The sequence below is a fragment of the Alosa sapidissima genome, chromosome 5 (genome assembly GCF_018492685.1).
Source record: "Alosa sapidissima isolate fAloSap1 chromosome 5, fAloSap1.pri, whole genome shotgun sequence".
NCBI lineage: Eukaryota > Metazoa > Chordata > Actinopteri > Clupeiformes > Clupeidae > Alosa > Alosa sapidissima.
In genome coordinates, this window is record NC_055961.1 from 8,886,373 (window position 1) to 8,904,698 (window position 18,326).

General features: G+C 40.7%; 2 protein-coding genes across 2 annotated transcripts; both read right to left on the minus strand.

Annotated features, from left to right (window-relative positions):
• Positions 1-17: 17 nt before the first annotated feature.
• Positions 18-9,835, minus strand: pfdn1 (prefoldin subunit 1). Its single transcript, XM_042092271.1, has 4 exons — positions 9,684-9,835; positions 8,982-9,148; positions 8,546-8,630; positions 18-429 (listed from the first exon to the last, which is right to left on the minus strand). The coding sequence occupies exons 1-4, from the start codon at positions 9,714-9,716 to the stop codon at positions 346-348; spliced, it is 369 nt and encodes a 122-aa protein (XP_041948205.1). The 5' UTR covers positions 9,717-9,835; the 3' UTR covers positions 18-345.
• Positions 9,836-13,139: 3,304 nt separating this feature from the next.
• On the minus strand, positions 13,140-15,444 carry hbegfb (heparin-binding EGF-like growth factor b). Its single transcript, XM_042092387.1, has 6 exons — positions 15,118-15,444; positions 14,835-14,981; positions 14,492-14,618; positions 14,234-14,386; positions 14,048-14,129; positions 13,140-13,926 (listed from the first exon to the last, which is right to left on the minus strand). The coding sequence occupies exons 1-5, from the start codon at positions 15,155-15,157 to the stop codon at positions 14,063-14,065; spliced, it is 534 nt and encodes a 177-aa protein (XP_041948321.1). The 5' UTR covers positions 15,158-15,444; the 3' UTR covers positions 13,140-13,926; positions 14,048-14,062.
• Positions 15,445-18,326: the final 2,882 nt, after the last annotated feature.

Below are 18,326 nucleotides of genomic sequence, written 5' to 3' on the forward strand. Positions count from 1 at the left end.
GCTTCAAAACCAAAAAGCAGCGATAAATAACCAGATTTATTGTTGTGGCAAATTAAGACATTAAGACAAGTATGTTGTTTAGTCTTGTACAAAACCGACATTGCAACTGAAAGTCTTTAGGCCCATGTTCTAGGTGGCTGCACATTCTTCTGGAGGTCTATCCTTTTGACAGACACAGATTGGGGCATCTGCTACTGAGCAGAGGAGCTCTGAGGTTGCCCATCTCCATTCAACCACGTTCACCCACTGATCATGTGCATTACAAGATTCAACTTGACTAATTAGTAACTAATAACAAAAATGTGTGTCTACATATGTGTGTGTGTGTGCCGTGTGATGTGAGAATCAATGGGCCCTCCTGGACATCAGCATCTCTCGAATATTGTCTTCTGCCTCCTTCACACTGCGCTCAAGGTAGGTCTTCTTTTGCTGTAAAGAAAGGAGACATGAATAAAGGTGCAGTCAGCAATCATACACAATTTCACACCCTCTCCTGCATCTCCAACATCTCCTGAAGATCCGCTAGCTATCTGTCCTGTGAGTCCACTGTAAAAGAAATCTGCTCTCTGTCTGGTCTCTGGCAGCCTAAACAAAAATGTTTCTCTGTGAATACTGAGGGTAGGGGGTGAGCTACCTCTCTGGTGTGTTTTGTTTGGTCCTTGATTAAAATATAACATATGTTGCTTTGGACAAAATTAATTTAAATATAAACATAAACAAACAAACGTGGCATCATGCGCAATCGCTGATTGTACCTTTAATCTCACATAAACACAACACACTTACCAAACACAACACACTCACCAAACACACATTTTGCTTACAAAACAGCACAGTATTCACTATACAACATGAACATGTTGCATATCACATGACCAAAGCACAAAAAGTAAGGAAATTTGTGTTTGGTAGATTATTCCTCTGTGGTAACAATGCTTTTTGGTAATCTTATACCTTTGGAAAGCCTGTTTAGTTCCCTTTCACATAGTGCCCCATTTGTAAGGATCATGCATTTCTTGGATGAGCAGCAGCGCAGAGTGTGGTTTGCACCCATGAAAAATTTGCCATATCTTCTCTGCCATTGCCAAACAGGTTATTTGCTGTTGCTATTGACACTTGTTTTGAGCTTCTGGTACCCCCAGGTGCTGCCAATCAGGTGCCAATCGGCACCTGTGAGGCCCTACTACTGTAAGTACAGCTAGTGTCAGTAAGTGTCTGCCATGACTGCCTTCACCGTCAGGTCCGTTTGGGCTGGTGTCCTCAACATGTGCACTGGAACCTGAACATGTGTAGGAACGTTATGTTCAGTAATGAGTCCAGATTCTGCCTACGGCAGTTGGACCATAGGGTCAAAGTGTGGAGAAGACGCAGAGAGTACTATGCTGACTGGGCACCGATAAGAGTAACATTTTTTGGTGGAGGCAGTGTGACGATGTGGGGCGGCATTTCCTCACTGGAAAAACGAGGCTCGTCATCATTGGAGTCAATCTCAATGAAGAGAGATATAGAGATGACATTCTGCAACCAGTGGCAGTCCCATATCTCCAGAGTCTGAGACCGAACTCTATCCTACAAGATGACAACGCTCGCCCCCATTGGGCGGGGTTAATCAGAGACTACCTCCAGAATGCAGGAGTGGAGAGGATGGAATGGCCTGCCAGCAGTCCTGACCTCAATCCCATTGAACACTTGTGGGATCAGCTTGGGTGTGCTGTTCGTGCCAGAGTGACCAACACAACCATGTTGGCTGACTTGCGACAAATGCTGGATAAAGAATGGGAGGCCATCCCACAGCAGCAGGTATGGGGAGGAGGTGCCAGGCTGTTGTGGCTGTGTATGGTTCTTCCACACACTACTGAGGCTCCTGTTTGGGAAATTAAGAAATTGTTAAATTGCCAATATGTCTTGTTTCTTCTGCCAATATGTCTTGTTTCTTCTACAATCATCCAATTTACCAAACACCGAGTCAATGGCAGAATACCAAACAAGTCAATGGCAGAATAAGCTGTTTGGTATTGGCAGAGAAGATTTGGCAAATTTTTCATGGGCGCAACCCACATACTCAGTTCTGCTGCTCATCCCACAAGTGCATGTTCCTTACAAATTTGAAAGGGAACTAAACAGGCTTTCCAACTGTATAAGATTTATTGCCAAAAAGCATTGTTACCACAGAGGAATAATCCACCAAACACAAATTTCCTTATGTACTGTGGTACGTTTATATTCATGGTTGTATTAGTACACTGTTAGATTCAGATAACAATCTCATGACACAGGATAGCAAAAAAGGAGGGGGGGGGGACTTTCCATTAAAACTGGAGAGATAGTGCGAGACATCATCTGATAGGTCAACTGTGGAGCTCAAAGTCTCTGACTCTCAAGCAAAGCTGGTCATCATTCAGGCCTTGAGCAAGAGTCTACATGAAGTCCACAGGATTCCACAAAGCAGTGGAGAAGAAGGAATGCGGGGGACGGAAAACTACACCGCTATAGAGTCTGAGATTGGTCATCCTGGCCCTTATCCTGTGGTGTCCACACCCGCCAGGCAGTGACCGCCGTCCTCGTGTCCAGCAGGTGCACATGCCTGACTAAATATGGAAGCTGAGGTGAGGCGCTCGCTCGCATGGTGACGCAGGAAAGCACAACCACAACAAAAAGGGGGAAAAAGGAAAAGCAGTGCTCTAAATCCAGGGAACTGAGGTCATCCTAGAGTTCACTGTTGTGTACTGATGTTGAAGTATTACACACACACAAAATTATGACTAGGACTTCGACAGACTTTCAATCAGACTGTAATACATGTCCCACAGTTCCCCCACACAATAATATAATGCACATTTCAAATGAAAGTTCCTTACTCCATGCCAGAATGGGAGAAATAAATGCGACTGCTGTATTCAAACACATGGAAGTCTATGCATAACACAGACCAAAAACATTTAAAAGGTTAACAATAGGAGTGACAAATCACACAAAATGGGTGAAATGTAGACAGTCTACACACTGGGAGAAGCTGTGGTTTCAGCCTATCTGCTCAATCAAAGGTTCTTCATTGTCTCTGAGTGAATGGGCCCTTATCTATCAGCTTCTGCTTTATAACAGTGTGTTTAAAAAAATAGCCCTTTGTTCTAAGTCATCACTGGGACAGACACAAAGGCCAGTACACAAACTAATGTCCTGTGTCGACAAGCAAGGCCTGTCTAGAGACTAGAGATCTAGATTTGTGCTAGAGAATGAAAATAAAGAAAAATATGACTCAAACTATGATGCATATACTACATCCTTATCTCAACAATGACCTACCTATGCAACAGCACACTCCGTCCTGCCTTGATCATCAAGTAGAATCTTTCCCTGGGACATGAGACAAACTTTCTCTAAACTCTCCAAGACATACAAAAAAGGAAATGTCGTGCTGACCTGTCGGTCGTAATCGCTTGTTAGCGGCACATTGGGACAAGAGTGACCAAGTAATGATGATGACAAAACACGTAAACCAGCGGTGACGGCATTCAGAGAAAAAAGTGATAACACATTTATCTGATACATTCCTCAAGGGCTTTGAGGAGAGATTAAGACCAACATGCAGGGGCAACTGCTAGACACCGCACCGCCCAGACACATCCCTGATGAAAAACACACCAGACCAGAAGATGTGTCAGTAGTCACACAGACACACACACACAAACATCTGTGCCATATGTACAGCTACACTCTCAACACACACACACACACACACACACAAGGAAGGAAGTGAAGAAATCAATACTTGACCAATCCCACCCAGTCTACACATGCTGCAGCTGGCTGCAAACACACACGGATTACTACATGTTGCGTGAGTGCTATAAAAGCCACCTGCATGCTGCCAGACAGGGAGCGTAATATCCAATCAAAATGACCACATTTCCCGCCAGACAGGAAATGGGTCATGTGATTACAGTACTTTCACTTGATCTGCCAACTTCCTTTTGGCATACCAGTGACCAGTCAGAAGGGTATGCATGCCCAAATTCTGTGGCAGTTCAATCGCCCTTTCCCATAAGGACACAGCTCGGCCTAAGTGTCAACAGTTAACTGTAACACTGATTGTGAACAAGTGTGTGTATGTGCAAATATGCTGGTTTGAGTTGGAGAGAGAATGAGGATGCACATATAGATTGAATCGTCAGACTAATGACATATTGTTCTTGACCGGGATCAAAATCCCTGACCCACTCTCTCTGCCTGTATCAGTTAATTATATCACGTAGAGATGCACCGATAGCAATTTTGTGGGCCGATTTCCGATTTTTCATAGAGTTTGACCTGCCGATACCGATTTTGGCCGATTCCGATTTCCTTTTTCTAACCACAATTTAATCAACTTTTCAATACTGCAATGGCTTACCCTGACAAGCCAGACCCACATCAAGATGTAGGGTCTGGGAACTTAGCATCAGGCAGTACTCAATCCGAGGGGGTGGAATAAACGGTTGTCTTTCAAATCTCCTCTGCACCCAATAGGATAACTGGGCACCACGAAATCAAAACCGGCCACCACACATTGATGTTCTATGTTGCAGGCCTACTATTTTTAATTAAAGATAAGATAAAATAATTTCATTGAGCTGCACTTTTTACTCACACAGCCTTTCCTCGCCCCGCCCGCTCTCTCTCGTAACGAGCCCGCTGCTCCTCCTCTGTAGCCTGGCGGGCCATCCTATCATTGAAATGTATAGTCTGGAATCGACCCATTCACCTCGCTGAATCCAAGGGGCGGGCAGAGAATGGTCTTTCAAACTGCCTAGGCATGCAATAGGCCAGCGCTACGACCATATCCGTATCCGGTCGGCAAAACGGCAAATACATCCTTCTTCGAAAGTAATGACTTAAGTGCATTGTGTTGCTCAACTTTCAAAGAAAAGCACAAGTCCAACTCCTCCAAAGTTGACGCCAACGCCGATTCAAACAACCGCTCTTCGTTCGCCATAGCCACCTTCCTTGTTGTTCACAGTCGCAGGACTGTCGTTATCCTGTTAAGCCCGCCTTAAGACTCTCTAACAAAATAGAGCGCTGTGATTGGATGAAGTCCACGGCGTCAGCCAAAAGAAATCCCTAAATGGAAAAGTGTTTTCCAAGACTCAAAAGTGCTTGTCCAAAGGAGAAGTATGAACCGTTATTTGAACTAACTATGTTATGAATTGCATCCACACATCAGCAGCCTTTTAACTGTGTTAATGTTAATTGCAAGGATTTCCACACGAACGTCTTAAAATGCACTCAATTAGACATACACTACTGAACTTTATTGAATGCATTACTTTGCACTTGTATAGTCTTTTATTTTGGAATCTAAGGAGCAATAAACATATATTGCAATGTTAAATAATTCATGTTTTTTTCATTCAGATGTGTAAATAAACATGCATAAGTTGCTATTAGTGAATTAATGGGGAGATAATCAAATCGGACTGAAAAAATGAATCGTTAGATTAATCGATGCATCGAAAAATAATCGCTAGATTAATCGTTTAAAAAATAATAGTTTATCCCAGCCCTACATGAGTCCCATGCATTTTTCCACCAGCAGAGCTAGTTGGTTAGTTGATCAAACTTTTGCCAATTTAAAAAAAGCTTAACTCGAGTCGTGATTCAAAGACCACTGTTCACCAGCAGCAGCATCGATCTTCTTTGTTTTCAAGTAGCAGAAATTCACGTGTAACCGTCGGCGACTCTATACACAATGTGATTGGCCTGATAGAAGTTTCATTTTTCCAGCTCGCAAGCCAACGGAGAGTTGCTAGACTACCCTGGCTGCAAATTACATTTGCTGCCGCTAGGGTGCATCTAGATTTCAAGGCTAGCAATGGCTGAACAGGTGAAGACAGGACACAGCTTCCCAGTGTGGGACATTCACACACCACTAAATGCACTGTGTTATGGAACAGCCATTTTCTTGTTCTCACATCCAATATCCAACTAAAAATACAAACACAATTTTCATGATACATTTGAACATGCTGTCATGGAACATATTTTTATATGCATTGATGTATGCATATGCAAACACAGGGGAGGGGGTACTCCGCCATATGTATGTGATGAAAAACTTCTGCCTGTTAAAAGCCAGTGTATGCCAAATTCCAGTTAAATGCGTCAATTAGAGAAACTTCTTCATTGTAGGCTATGTCAAAAGCAACTTTTGTTTGCCTTTCTAATATCGTTTTTTCACTTTCGCGACATCCACTTCCCAATCTGCTAGACTAGGGTATTAAGTCATAGCTCTAGTCTAGCCTATGTGCAGCTTAAATAGTTTGAGTATTTTTTTAAGTGGAGTAGAACTATTAGGCCTACTCTGTATGTCGCTGCTTGTTGACATCTTATTATCATGTATGATCGCTAAACTTTGATTATTTTTAATGTCGCAATCAGTGAACTACATTCAACTGCGCTTTTTGTTCAGCTGTGGGCACGCAATTGCGGCAGGCGTAGAGACGGGCGGTGATGAACGCGGTTTACATAATGAAGTGACATCTTAGTAAATTCCCTGCAATATGGCAAAGCACAGCATTCTCTTTCTGCGCTTAAGAAAACTTAGAAAAAGCACTTTCTTTGCACATCCAGCCCTGAGTGTTGGCCTTTGCTAGCTTTTTCAGACTTTGCAAACTCAGCTGGGGTATGTTGTTTTATCTGCGGCACGTGAGTGCATTTGACTGGCATAAAATCAGCATGTGTCAGACTGACCGGCCGGTCGCAGGTCATGGCCGATCACGTGAAAATTGGCCAATTCCGGTCACCCGCTGATCAATCGGTGCATCTCTAATATGAACTGGTGTGCAATGAGGCACAAAAAATGCTTAAATGAATGACCCAAACAAAAATCACCCTAGGCACGGAGTGACACTACTAACATATTTGACGAGAAAATGGGTGACCCATCTGTAAGACATCATTTTACTATCTGCAAGCATACCATGCAAGCACTACACAATATGTGAGGTTTAACGTCAAACAGCAGTCTAGGCTTAGAAATCTGTTGCAATTGTAACATACATTCCCTAAAAATCCTCTACAGCAAATGTAGTTAAAATCAAGAAGAAAAAAAGAGCCTCCAAAATAAGGAGGGTTTGAAAGTATTGCCAATTAATTAAACGGCCAAAATATGACAACAACCTTTTTAAACCAAGAGGTCTTCTTGACCAATCATTTCTGTATGCAGTAGTGATTCTGGCAGCTGGCTGAGTCACTGCAGTTCCCTGGTCATTTAGCTCTTGGGCACACCCTCACTCACACCTGTTCCCAAACACATCCAGACTCGTATGTGCTGAGGTCAGTCAGGCTACGTGGCTAAGCAGGTTTGAGGGTAGTCCTCATCTGTGTTTTGGCTAACCATGCTACGATGAAAAAAGAAAATGGGCATATGCCTTAAAATAGATGGTCTGGGTGAACTATATATTTATGGTCTGCCACAAATCACGTCTTCAACCAGATGGTGGCATGCCACAAAGCCTGAGTGAAACCCTCACATTCAGCATCTTATACACCTACTGCAACTCTACAGGTGACATTCTTCTTTCAAGAGCTTTCTGGAGTTTCAAAATGCCATATGAAAACAACACTGAAAAACTGAGAAGCCATGATGACAGACTGGAAAAAACACTAGGATGGTCAATGATGCTCCAGTTACCCAAACAAGTACTTGCCCTCATCTTCTCTGGAAAGGAACTTGTCATTTATTTCAACATGAGGGGGGAATACCAGCTGAGTCAGTTTACCAGCCCACAGTAACCAACATTTGTTTAAGAGGCATCAAGGCTTCTTTGTTAGGTTTTCATCAGGGGCTCTTCCTCTTATGGTGAGGCAATGGTGCAGTTGATGCGGTATGGACCAATTTCCAAGATCCACAAGTGTCTGACGACTATGACTCACTCCCTTTCTCATTGAACATGATTGCCACGCAATTGTATGCAGGGACCATAAAATAAGGCTGGTAGATTTCCAGTTATCGGTCATTGGCTGGTAGTCACATTTTTAAAAAGTTAAATTCCATTTCCAACCCTTGAACTGGGAAGGGTCTACTAGATTATCTAAATACCTTACTTACAAATGTATGTCCATGTAAACAGACAATACTGTTTGAAACATACCATGAATTTGAGGGAATCCATGACCACTTTTCATTTCCAGTTTCTGAACATACATGTTCACTCATGCAACAAAATCGTACTGGTCCATTCAAAGAAACATTATAATTATTTCAGACCATAAATTCAGAAAATTCAGAAAAGTATGGAATATATCCAACCTCCCTTTTATAAATACCCTTCTAAGCATTTACATTTTACACCTACATTTTTTTTTTATCTTAATGCAAGACTAATGGTTATCACTATTAAATGGGGAGATCCAATGCCCTGTCTTGTGTTTTCATCAATACTTACTTCTCGTAAGGATAATAGAACGATAACAACCAATGAAGGGGTGCACATGGGATCCTACAACATCTTTTGGGCAGAAAAACGCCTGAGCTAAAAGTCTACAGAATTCAGTTTATGTGGCACACCTCAAGCTCCTTGATCTTGTCATCCGCAGTCTTCTGCTTCTCCATTAGCTGGTTGCTAATCTCATCTTTAGATTGCAGGATGAACCTTACAAGAAATACACAAATAACAACTTAAATACTGAAATGACAATTGTGCATAGGAAAACGTGAATATCTGAAATTGAAAGCCATATATACATGGATACACAACTGTATAAGAGTTATGCAATGGTCTGAAATGTCAATTGTGGATAGGAGGGAGGATATATCTGCATTGTTCATTTGATCAGGAAGAACAGAATTACGAATATTTGTAAGAATGTCTTTGTGATATATCTGTAGTCTGACAAATCTGGCTAGTAAGAATATTATTCTGACTGGCATAAGATGCACTTCGTGGAGCTTGATTGATTGCCGTTTTGGATAATTGGACACAAAGATGATAGCAGCTACTTACATTCGTCCAACTCCTTCGTACATCCGCGTACTATCAGGAAGAGGAGTTACTTCGGCATGTGTCAAACTAGCATGTTTCTTTATACGATTGAGTTGATCAATCTGTATGTCTGCTAACTTCACCTTTTGCTGGGTATCAATAACTTTAGCCTGCAGCTCCGCGAAGGCCTGTCGGGGGGGGAAATGAACCCATTAACTGCTATTTATATTCTGCAGGACAGTGTAGGTATGCCAGACAGGCAACATAAGACGATTTGTTATCAGAGACAATAAAGATAGTTACATTATGACAATTACGAGATTATAGCGTCTGTCGACAACAACTTAAAATCTGCAAAGACCGGCTAGGTTGCTAACGTTATGAAGCTAGGTTGTATGCAGCTTTGCACGAAAATAGGTTTGAGTTGTTGACAACTCCTTCACTGTTTACTGTATAAAACACAAGTCTTCAAATATGAATGGATCTAACTGTTACCGACACTCAGAGCATCCAATATTATCCAAATAAACTTTACGTGAAACCGTCATCCAACTAGCTAACTAGCAAGCTCACGCTACATGTTAGTCAGATAGCGTAAATTAAACTCATATTGTGGGCTTTTTCGTCATTTGACACAAATTACTCAGACACATTGGACAGAAACGATCATATAAATAAGGCAGATACAACTGTGAAGTGCCATAATAATGCATGAAATATTACCTTTTTCAATTCTAAATCTATGGGGGCCGCCATGTTGGTGAGGGACAGCACGTGGGTTGAAGCACAAATTTACATCAGCTACATCATGAAGTCATGGGAGTGACCGCGCATGAATCCTGCTGCTACAAACTTACAAATATGTAGCTTATTTAGCCTATAGGTTAACATCTGCCTTTCCTTGCCTGCTACATGTAGGGACTAGCCTAATACAAACTTTAAAGGCAGTGGCTTTGTTTTTACTGAAACCATTTCGTTTTTCCTTTTTGAAATCTTAATTCACTAAAGGAACCTAAATTGTCTTATAACCTTCATTTCATGACATATTATTAATTGCTTTGTAGGCTTGTCCTGTATGTAGGCTAGCGGCTATATGACTTGTCATAGATGGAAAAAGGAAACCGCATTCAGATGCTGATGATCAAATGTTGTGCTAGTCTAGGCCAAACAAATAGCACTTGATCAACACGCACAATGCTGGATAGGGCGATCCACAAACGCAGAATCAACAAACAGAAATGCAGATTTACAAATGACATTCTATGCAAACACACCCAAAAGTAGGCCTACGATATATTTTTTCTATTTACAAAACAACATATTTACAAACAGGCAAATAGGCTGTATTTGTGGATTGCAAAACGCGTGTGTTAATTGTAAATGGTAGGCCTATGTGCATTTAGTTTGAGACAATATATTATACTTCCATTTAAAATGTGCTTTCTCCCCAACCATTCTCTATCTCTGAAGGAATCAAATTCTGAGACACAATCAGGGAAGTGGTAAAAAAAGTGGTGGGTAGGCCTACACAACAACACACCAACAAACACGGGTAGGCTATATCAAAATTACATGTGAAATAATGTGAAATAAACTGACGTTTAGAACAGCCCAGGCAACTTTGGACTCAAATTGAAAGGAGCAATAGGCTAATGGTCCCGAATTTAAAGGAACCGTATGTAAGAAATGTATTTCAATGAATCATAAAATGGCCCTGATATGTCACTAGACATTAAGAAATCATGTTAATTTCAAATACTTATATCACTGACAACAGTAGTCCGGCCAGGATATTGTCATTTAAAAAGTGAAGTTGCAGCCCTCAACTGATGTTGTTTTGTCATGTCATGTTGTGTTTTGGCCTGATGCGCCACCCTCCACCTATCTACTAATCACAAAGTCAGTCAGTTTCGGCATCTGGGTTGGCAACCTCGAGTCAGGGGGAGGGGGAGGGGATACACCGCACTGCAGTAATTTGAAAGTGATTGCAGTACCAGTTTTGGCCACAATCTTACATGTGGTTCCTTTAACAGTTTCAGAAGACATGCCACAAAAGACTGTTTTTGAGTCGTTACAAATCCCATGCATCTTTCTACAAAATGTTTTGTCTTCTATCGTTAAACTATTCAATAGGTTAAATACAGAGGCGGACAGAGTACACAGCTTCATTACTTGAGTAAAATTACTGATACCCTTTGCTAAATTTTACTCAAGTACAAGTAAAAGTACAACAGTCAGATGTCTACTTAAGTAAAAGTACTGAAGTACTTGTTTTTAAAAGTACTTGAGTATCAAGAGTACAAGAGTAGCCTACATTTTTTTTTTTTTTCAAATATTGCATTACTACTGCCTCAGTGCTTACATTTATGTACAGAAACGTCCTACATGGAGTTATGAAAAATGTTAATGTTAATACCTTGGAGAATGTAAAAGGAATTAAAAGTAAAATCAAGTCATTTTCATCTTTTTACCATGTTGCCAGGGATGGGCAGTATTTCTAATACATGTATTTAAAATATGTATTTCAAATACAGAATACTATTTTGTAGGGCTGTCAATCGATTAAAAAAAATAATCTAATTAATTACATACTCTGTGGCCTTTAAATTAATCGCATATATAATTTTTGCTGTTAAAGTATTTTAAATATTCAAATTCAAATGAATCATTAAATAATCAGCATTATTGACATTAAAGTTCAAAAACTCTTTTATTATTATTTTCACTGTTCAAATAATTTCCATAATAATCTATGATATGACCCAATATGCTGAGAAAATAAATTCAAATGTGCTTCTGGAAGAAGTTTTTTTTTCACATAAAAGGCATTTCAGGCAACAGATATAACCTAGGGGACACAATGAAAATTAATTAACACTCCCCTCAATGTCAACACTTATTTCTTTGCATTGATATGCGACTATAGAGTTGATGACAGTGATATGCAAATTCCTTGCTGCAGACATTGCAGAGGACTTTATTTTCAACACTTTATTTTTTATCAACACCATCAGGCCATTTTTTAAAAGTAAATGTTCCAATTAATGATCCGGGCAGCACGTTTTCTTCTCTCTCCTTCATTTTACAATCTAATTTTTACTGACTAGAACGGCTCGGGGTCAAAGGTCATGTGGAATCGATTAATCTGCACTAATTTTTTTAATCAGTTATTTTTTCTCAAATTAATTAATCGAAATTAATCAGTTATTTCTACAGCCCTACTATTTTGTAATTGAAACACTTGAAGCGAAAACTATCATTAACTTGTTCAGAAAATTGAAATAGTCTGGCAAGGTGGGGACACAGGTTGGCACATTCCCGGGATGGACCTGCTGCGTCTTCATCCATTGTTTCGTCCATGGTTTTGTCTCTTATCTAAATCTGATCATGGAGTTGACTTTGGCGGAAAGCTGAAGGTGATTGCTGATAGGCTGTCCCAATCAGTGGCGCCTGCACAATCCAATCACGTTTGAGAGGGAAACAACAAATTGAGGATTTCCGAGATTTTTCTTTTTTCCTTTTTTTTTAGAAGAAGTAACGGGTACTCACGGTTATGGATAGAAATGTAGTGGAGTAAAGAGTACAATATTTGCCTCTCAAATGTACTTGAGTAAAGTCATGAGTACTCCCCAAAAATGATACTCGAGTAAAGTACAGATCCCTAAAAATTGTACTCAAGTACTGTACTCAAGTAAATGTACTCCGTTACTGTCCGGCTCTGGTTAAATATATAGGCTAGCCTTACATCAAAGCTACGAGGGGCAGACAGAGCGTGATGTCACTTATTAGGCATATAGCCTACCTACGGTTGCACATTTCAAACGATGATGCCACTTCAGTATCGGGAAGTTATTCAATAAGCTTAACAATAATATAGCCTTAACTCAAAACAGCTGTTAGACTTATGTCATTCTGGTCTGTAGAAATGTCACATGCAGCCATGTCTAAATTCTGCTTACTGCACATTAATAATTATATCATATATTATAATATAATAGGCCTATTCAGTATTCATTATTGAATGCTTAGCTGGAATGATGTTTTCCCCATCATCCTATTTTTAAAGCAAGCATACCTGCGGGTATGTAATTGGGTTACGGGTTTTCTACAGGAATGGCATGTTTGAACGGGCACTGCACTAGTAGTATTAACTGTGAGAAAATAATCAGGCTCTTGTAGTTAGGTATGAAATGTATTTAATCCCATATTATTATCCTGTATTTAATTCACAAAATCAACTTTCAACATTTCATTTTCTTGAGCTTGGTCATGTGGGCAAACTGGACTGTGGAAGAACCACTAAAGTGGGCATATTGTGAGAATCAGAACGTGTACGCCATTTTTTCACATGTAACCATTTTAATAAACAGTTCTCTTATTCATGCTGATGTGTTGATGATGATAAATTATGTCTTAAATGTTATTGAAAGTTGAACAATGGGAAGTTAAAATGACATTGAAATGACATCACAATTTGAATGCCTGAATAAATACACAATGAGAAACATCAAAATAAATACTAAATAAATAGGCTACTTAAATATAGAAATAAATAACTGAAGCTGCTACTAAAAAATGCTGCTTAACAATGATCTCAACTCAACAGTACATAAAAACAACTAGGCCTATTCAATCCATCCATCTAACTTTGGTCTATTTTGTTGTTGATGTTGTTGCCATCTTCCTGGTACAAATGCATTGTTTTTGTATGTCCACTTAGTGTCCAAAAAGGGTGATAAGTGGGGTTGAAATGGTCTTGACCTCCATAAGGGAAGATGGACGTCTTTCCAACACCACAGCTGGGGGACATTTCTGCCCATTAGAGACAATGTTCCTGGATTGTCATCAGCATTCGAGAATCTCTCTCCAGCGTCATCTTCCTATTTATGACTTGAGTCAAGAGCAGAGTCCCAGGCCACACCTTGTCTGACCAATCTTTACTCTGAGGTAGACTTTCTCCTTTCACCTGATGAAGTTATTAAGATAATCAACAATACAATTAGTCACTGCAAAATATCACCCATAGCCTACTTAAATACTGATAATGATGCATCACTGTTTCATATTACTTTCACAGTGACACTTACCTATCGTTTCACAGTTCATGGGGTCACTTCAAGATGAATTTTTTCTTCACATTCTGAATCATGCTTGTGTTTCTTTTGATGTCTGAAAAGTAAAGTTTAGGTAGACTTTGTGAGCTACATATCAGTGTAGACTTAACATTATCTAAAATATTAATATAACAAGTGGTAGGCTACTGGTATACAAACCTGACAACCAGAAAGAGGCTGAAGATAGTCAGACATAAGACGATGAGGACCACTGCTACAACAGGTAGGACTGTCGTCAGGTCATAACCCTCTTCGAATTTGCTCGCCAGACTAAACATGTGACATCTCTCTCCAGAGAAACCAGGAAGACATCTGAAAACCACAATGCATCCTTAAACACAATCTCTTATTAATGTGATGTTAAATGTAATAGCCTACTGGTGAAAAATATAAATGAAAAGGAAACATGGAACTCACATGCAGGATGTAGTATTCTGTTCTCTGTGGTACTGACAGTTCCCATGGATGCAGAAATCTTGATGACTACCCAGACAGGGATTACTTTGATCCTTAGTACTCATTTCTACATTATGAGTTGTTTGATCTAAAGTTGATAATACAACAAATATATTTACACATATAACACCTTACTTTGTTTTACACATTTCCTACATTCACTCCTTGCTTTTATGATGTTAAACCGGCAATGTTTGTGCAACACAGCAATTTGGTTACATGAAGGCTATGTCAAGCTGTAAAAAAAGTCTAAAGGTTAGGCACTCTGCAGTAAACTCTGTTGCGAGAACTGTAAATAGCCTACCATTGACAGTCTCATAACCTCCCGAACTGTATGTTTCAACTTCAAGTGTAGTCCATCTGTCACTTTCAAAGCTGGATGTGCCAACCACTATGGGTGTCTCAACTTTGTTTAAATCTATGGATGCGCAACTGCACAGCCTGAAAAACACTTCATGAAGCACACGCAATGAACATAAGTAAAACGAACATGCACAATAAACATAGCGTCTTTCTTCTAAAACAATGTATTTAAAGTAGGCTAAGGAGATACTGAATGTCTTGCGGTTGTTGAAAACAAAGCTTACCGAAAATACAGAAGAAACCGTTTCCAAATTCTGGTCCCATCTCAAAGTTTCTGTCGTCAGAAACGGAACTCTTTGATAAGGCTAGTCAGAGAAGTCTTGACTCCGAAGTTGCCAGGCGTTTCACAAACCGTGTTAGAGCGACTGCTGCTGTTAAATACCGCTGAGTGCTTCCTCCCAGTGAATCATAACCACCACACCCCACTTAGCCTAGTGCATTATTTGATTAGGACAGACAGGTAGGTATGTTTGACGTACATGACAAAAACCATATCCCTATTAAACATAACATTTGATAAGCTTTTGTCATAGCTGCAATCTATTAGCCAACGACATTGATGTGCAACACTGCTTCCGTAAAACAGTGATTAACTATGTCATTTTTTACATACCTGTAGCCTACAGTTCACATCCAGACATTTTTAGGTAGCCTAAACGTTTAGTTCACCTAATCAAGGTTTTCAACTTCACCTAATCAAGGATAACCAACTTGTGGGCAAACACTCCGCATATTCCTCAGTGATGAAAGCAAACAGGCAAACTATGTCCACTACCAAAGAAATGCAATTTCACGAGCAGCTTACCATTCTTATAGGCTATTAACCCTTATAAGGTGTTCGGGTCTGTGGGACCAGTTTTCAGTTTTTAGCTTAATAAAAATGATACACATAATTATTTTTTTAAACTAAGATTCATTGGCCTTGGCTCATTTTCTGTGAGGAACATAAATCAGAAAACATTTTCGATGACCCCCCCACTGGTCCACTGGACCCGGAACTAGTTAAACTGGGGAAATCATAGGTTCTGTGTGTGTGTGTGTGTGTGTGTCAGAGGGTTTTGATGGTGATGCAGAGCAAATAGTTTCAGAAAGTGAGGATAACATTTCTGAAAAGAGTCCGACACTGAGTTTGAAGAGGAGGATAAGCATCAGCCAGCTCCTTAATGTAAAAGAGCCTCAGGACTAGTTCAGCAGCCAAGCCTGCGAGCAGCCAGCCCCAGGACCATCCCGTGAGCAGCTAGGACCAGTCCGCAAGCAGCCAGGACCAGCTTGTGAGCAGCCGGGACCAGCCCGCAAGCAGCCAGGACCAGCCTGCAAGCAGCCAGCCCCAGGACCATCCCGTGAGCAGCTAGACCCAGGACCATCCCGTGTGCAGCCATGCAGGACCAGCCCGCAAGCAGCCAGCCCCAGGATCAGCCCACAAGCAGCCAGCCCCACAGTCAGCCCCAGGACCAACCCGTGAGCAGCTAGCCGTAGGACTAGCCCGTCAGCCTACATCGAAACGCGAGCGAACCTCAGGACCAGCCCGCCAGCAGCTAGCCCTAGGACCGGCCAATAAGCAGCAAGCCACAGGACCAGCGCATCAGTCAGCTTCAAAACGCAAGCAGGCCTCAGGACCAGACCGTGAGCAGCCAGCCATAGGACCAGCCTGCATGTCAGCCAGCTCCAAAACGCAAGCGAACCTCAGGACCAGCCCGCCAGCAGCCAGCCACAGGACCAGCCGTTGAGCAGCCAGCCATAGAACCAGCCATTGAGCAGCCAGACATTGGACTAGACTGTCAGCAGCTTGCAAATGACAACATATGGAGGTCAAAAAATTGTAGAATTTAATGAACCCCCCTGCATGGCTGCCAATGTGATTCGGATACTACCAGGACCTAAACGCTTGGCAGTCACTCATGCACAAGACATCAATTCTTCTTTTTACCTTTTAATGCCATCCCCTTTCAAAAAATACATAGGCCTATGCAATACACACACAGTGAGACTCTGCCCCTCATGTGTGGTATAGTCTGGTATAAAATTGCTGTGTTCAATGACTTTAATGTGTTGTTCAGACAGATGTTATTGAGTATGTTCAATTTCTAATGACATTCATATAAATAAAACTTGCTTCATTTGTACAATTGTTGATTATTTTCCACAAAACAAGTGGCACTTCTATTCACAATTGTGATTTAACAAAGGTAAAGGCAACACATTTAACATGTTTTGTTTATATTACTTGCAATTGGGATGAAGTAATCATCTAGTGAGTATTTAAAAAAATTAAAGTTTGATTATGTTGAATTAAAAGGCCTAAAATGCAATGGGTCCACTAGACCCAGCAGCACCTCCTGTGTAACAAAAAAACGAACACCCTATGAAGGTTAAAGATCAGCATTGTCTACCAACTGTAATATGCAGTCATATATATATAGTTGTATTTCCATCAAGTGAATGTTGAAGTTCATTTTTTTCCCAATAGTTAAATTTGAACTTGGCTGTGGTAATGATGGTGACAACAGATTCTTCATCAGAACATCTTCCATGTAGGAGAACCCAGGCAAACCTGTTAGCCATTTGAGAAGTGGTCTGGTGTTAACCAGACTATCCTCCATGATCATTGTAAAATTGGAATGAAATTAGACAATCACCACATAGCTACATCTTTAAACAATAATCTACTCATAATGGAGTCTTCTGGTTTTGTATTTGTAAATGTTTCAAATTTAGAGAAAGAGAATGAATAATTATTTCAATTATATTATTGCATCTATTTGAACAGTTGCCAAGTTATACAACATAGGTAAAATATTTTTGTTGTAAGAACTAAAGGTCTGTTGAAGTACTATGACTGACCAAAGGATGTAGGTACAAGGATACAAGGAAGTTTGTCACATGCATATAGTTACTGGAAGTAAGAAATGCAGTGAAATTATGTCTGGTGTCAGCCTATTTGTGCATTTATGGGGGAGGGGGTAAAAAGTGCAGTAGAAGAGGGGTTTAGTAGATTAAGTGGCAAGGGCTGCATAAGAAAGGTGGGGGAGGATTGGGATGGGGGGGGGGCACCAACAAGGAGCACCCAAGAGCAACAGGGGCAAGGAAAAACTCCTTATCAAGGAAGAAACCTTGGGCAGATCCACGGCTTAAGGGGCTAACCCAACTGCCAGGGGTCTTGGTGTGTGTGTTGGGGGGGATGGCAAGGGAGATGGGATAGTGTGCTGTGTATGTGGGGAGAGGGCAGTGTGCAATATGTGTGTTGGAGAAGCTTCCTCATAAGACAATGTGCTGTGTATTGGGGGGCAGTGTGCTTTAAGTATGTTGGGGTTGTGTGTTGGAGAAACTTCCTGATGAAATAATGTGCTGTGTATGTCGGGGAGAGGGGGGCAGTGTACTGCAAGTATGGTGAAGGGACTTACTATTGCAAGCAGAGTACTGTATGTATGATGTA

Bases quoted from the DNA above. Each gene is read 5' to 3' on its own strand.
- pfdn1 (XM_042092271.1), bottom strand. From the start codon at position 9,716: ATGGCGGCCCCCATAGATTTAGAATTGAAAAAG. The intron at 8,631-8,981 runs GTAAGTAGCTGC...ATTTCTTGTAAG, and splicing joins TACGAAGGAGTTGGACGAAT to GTTCATCCTGCAATCTAAAG. The intron at 430-8,545 runs GTGTGCCACATA...CTTTCTTTACAG, and splicing joins ACAAGATCAAGGAGCTTGAG to CAAAAGAAGACCTACCTTGA.
- hbegfb (XM_042092387.1), bottom strand. From the start codon at position 15,157: ATGGGACCAGAATTTGGAAACGGTTTCTTCTGTATTTTCG. The intron at 14,619-14,834 runs GTAGGCTATTTA...TATCAACTTTAG, and splicing joins AGGTTATGAGACTGTCAATG to ATCAAACAACTCATAATGTA. The intron at 14,387-14,491 runs GTGAGTTCCATG...TGTGGTTTTCAG, and splicing joins CAGAATACTACATCCTGCAT to ATGTCTTCCTGGTTTCTCTG.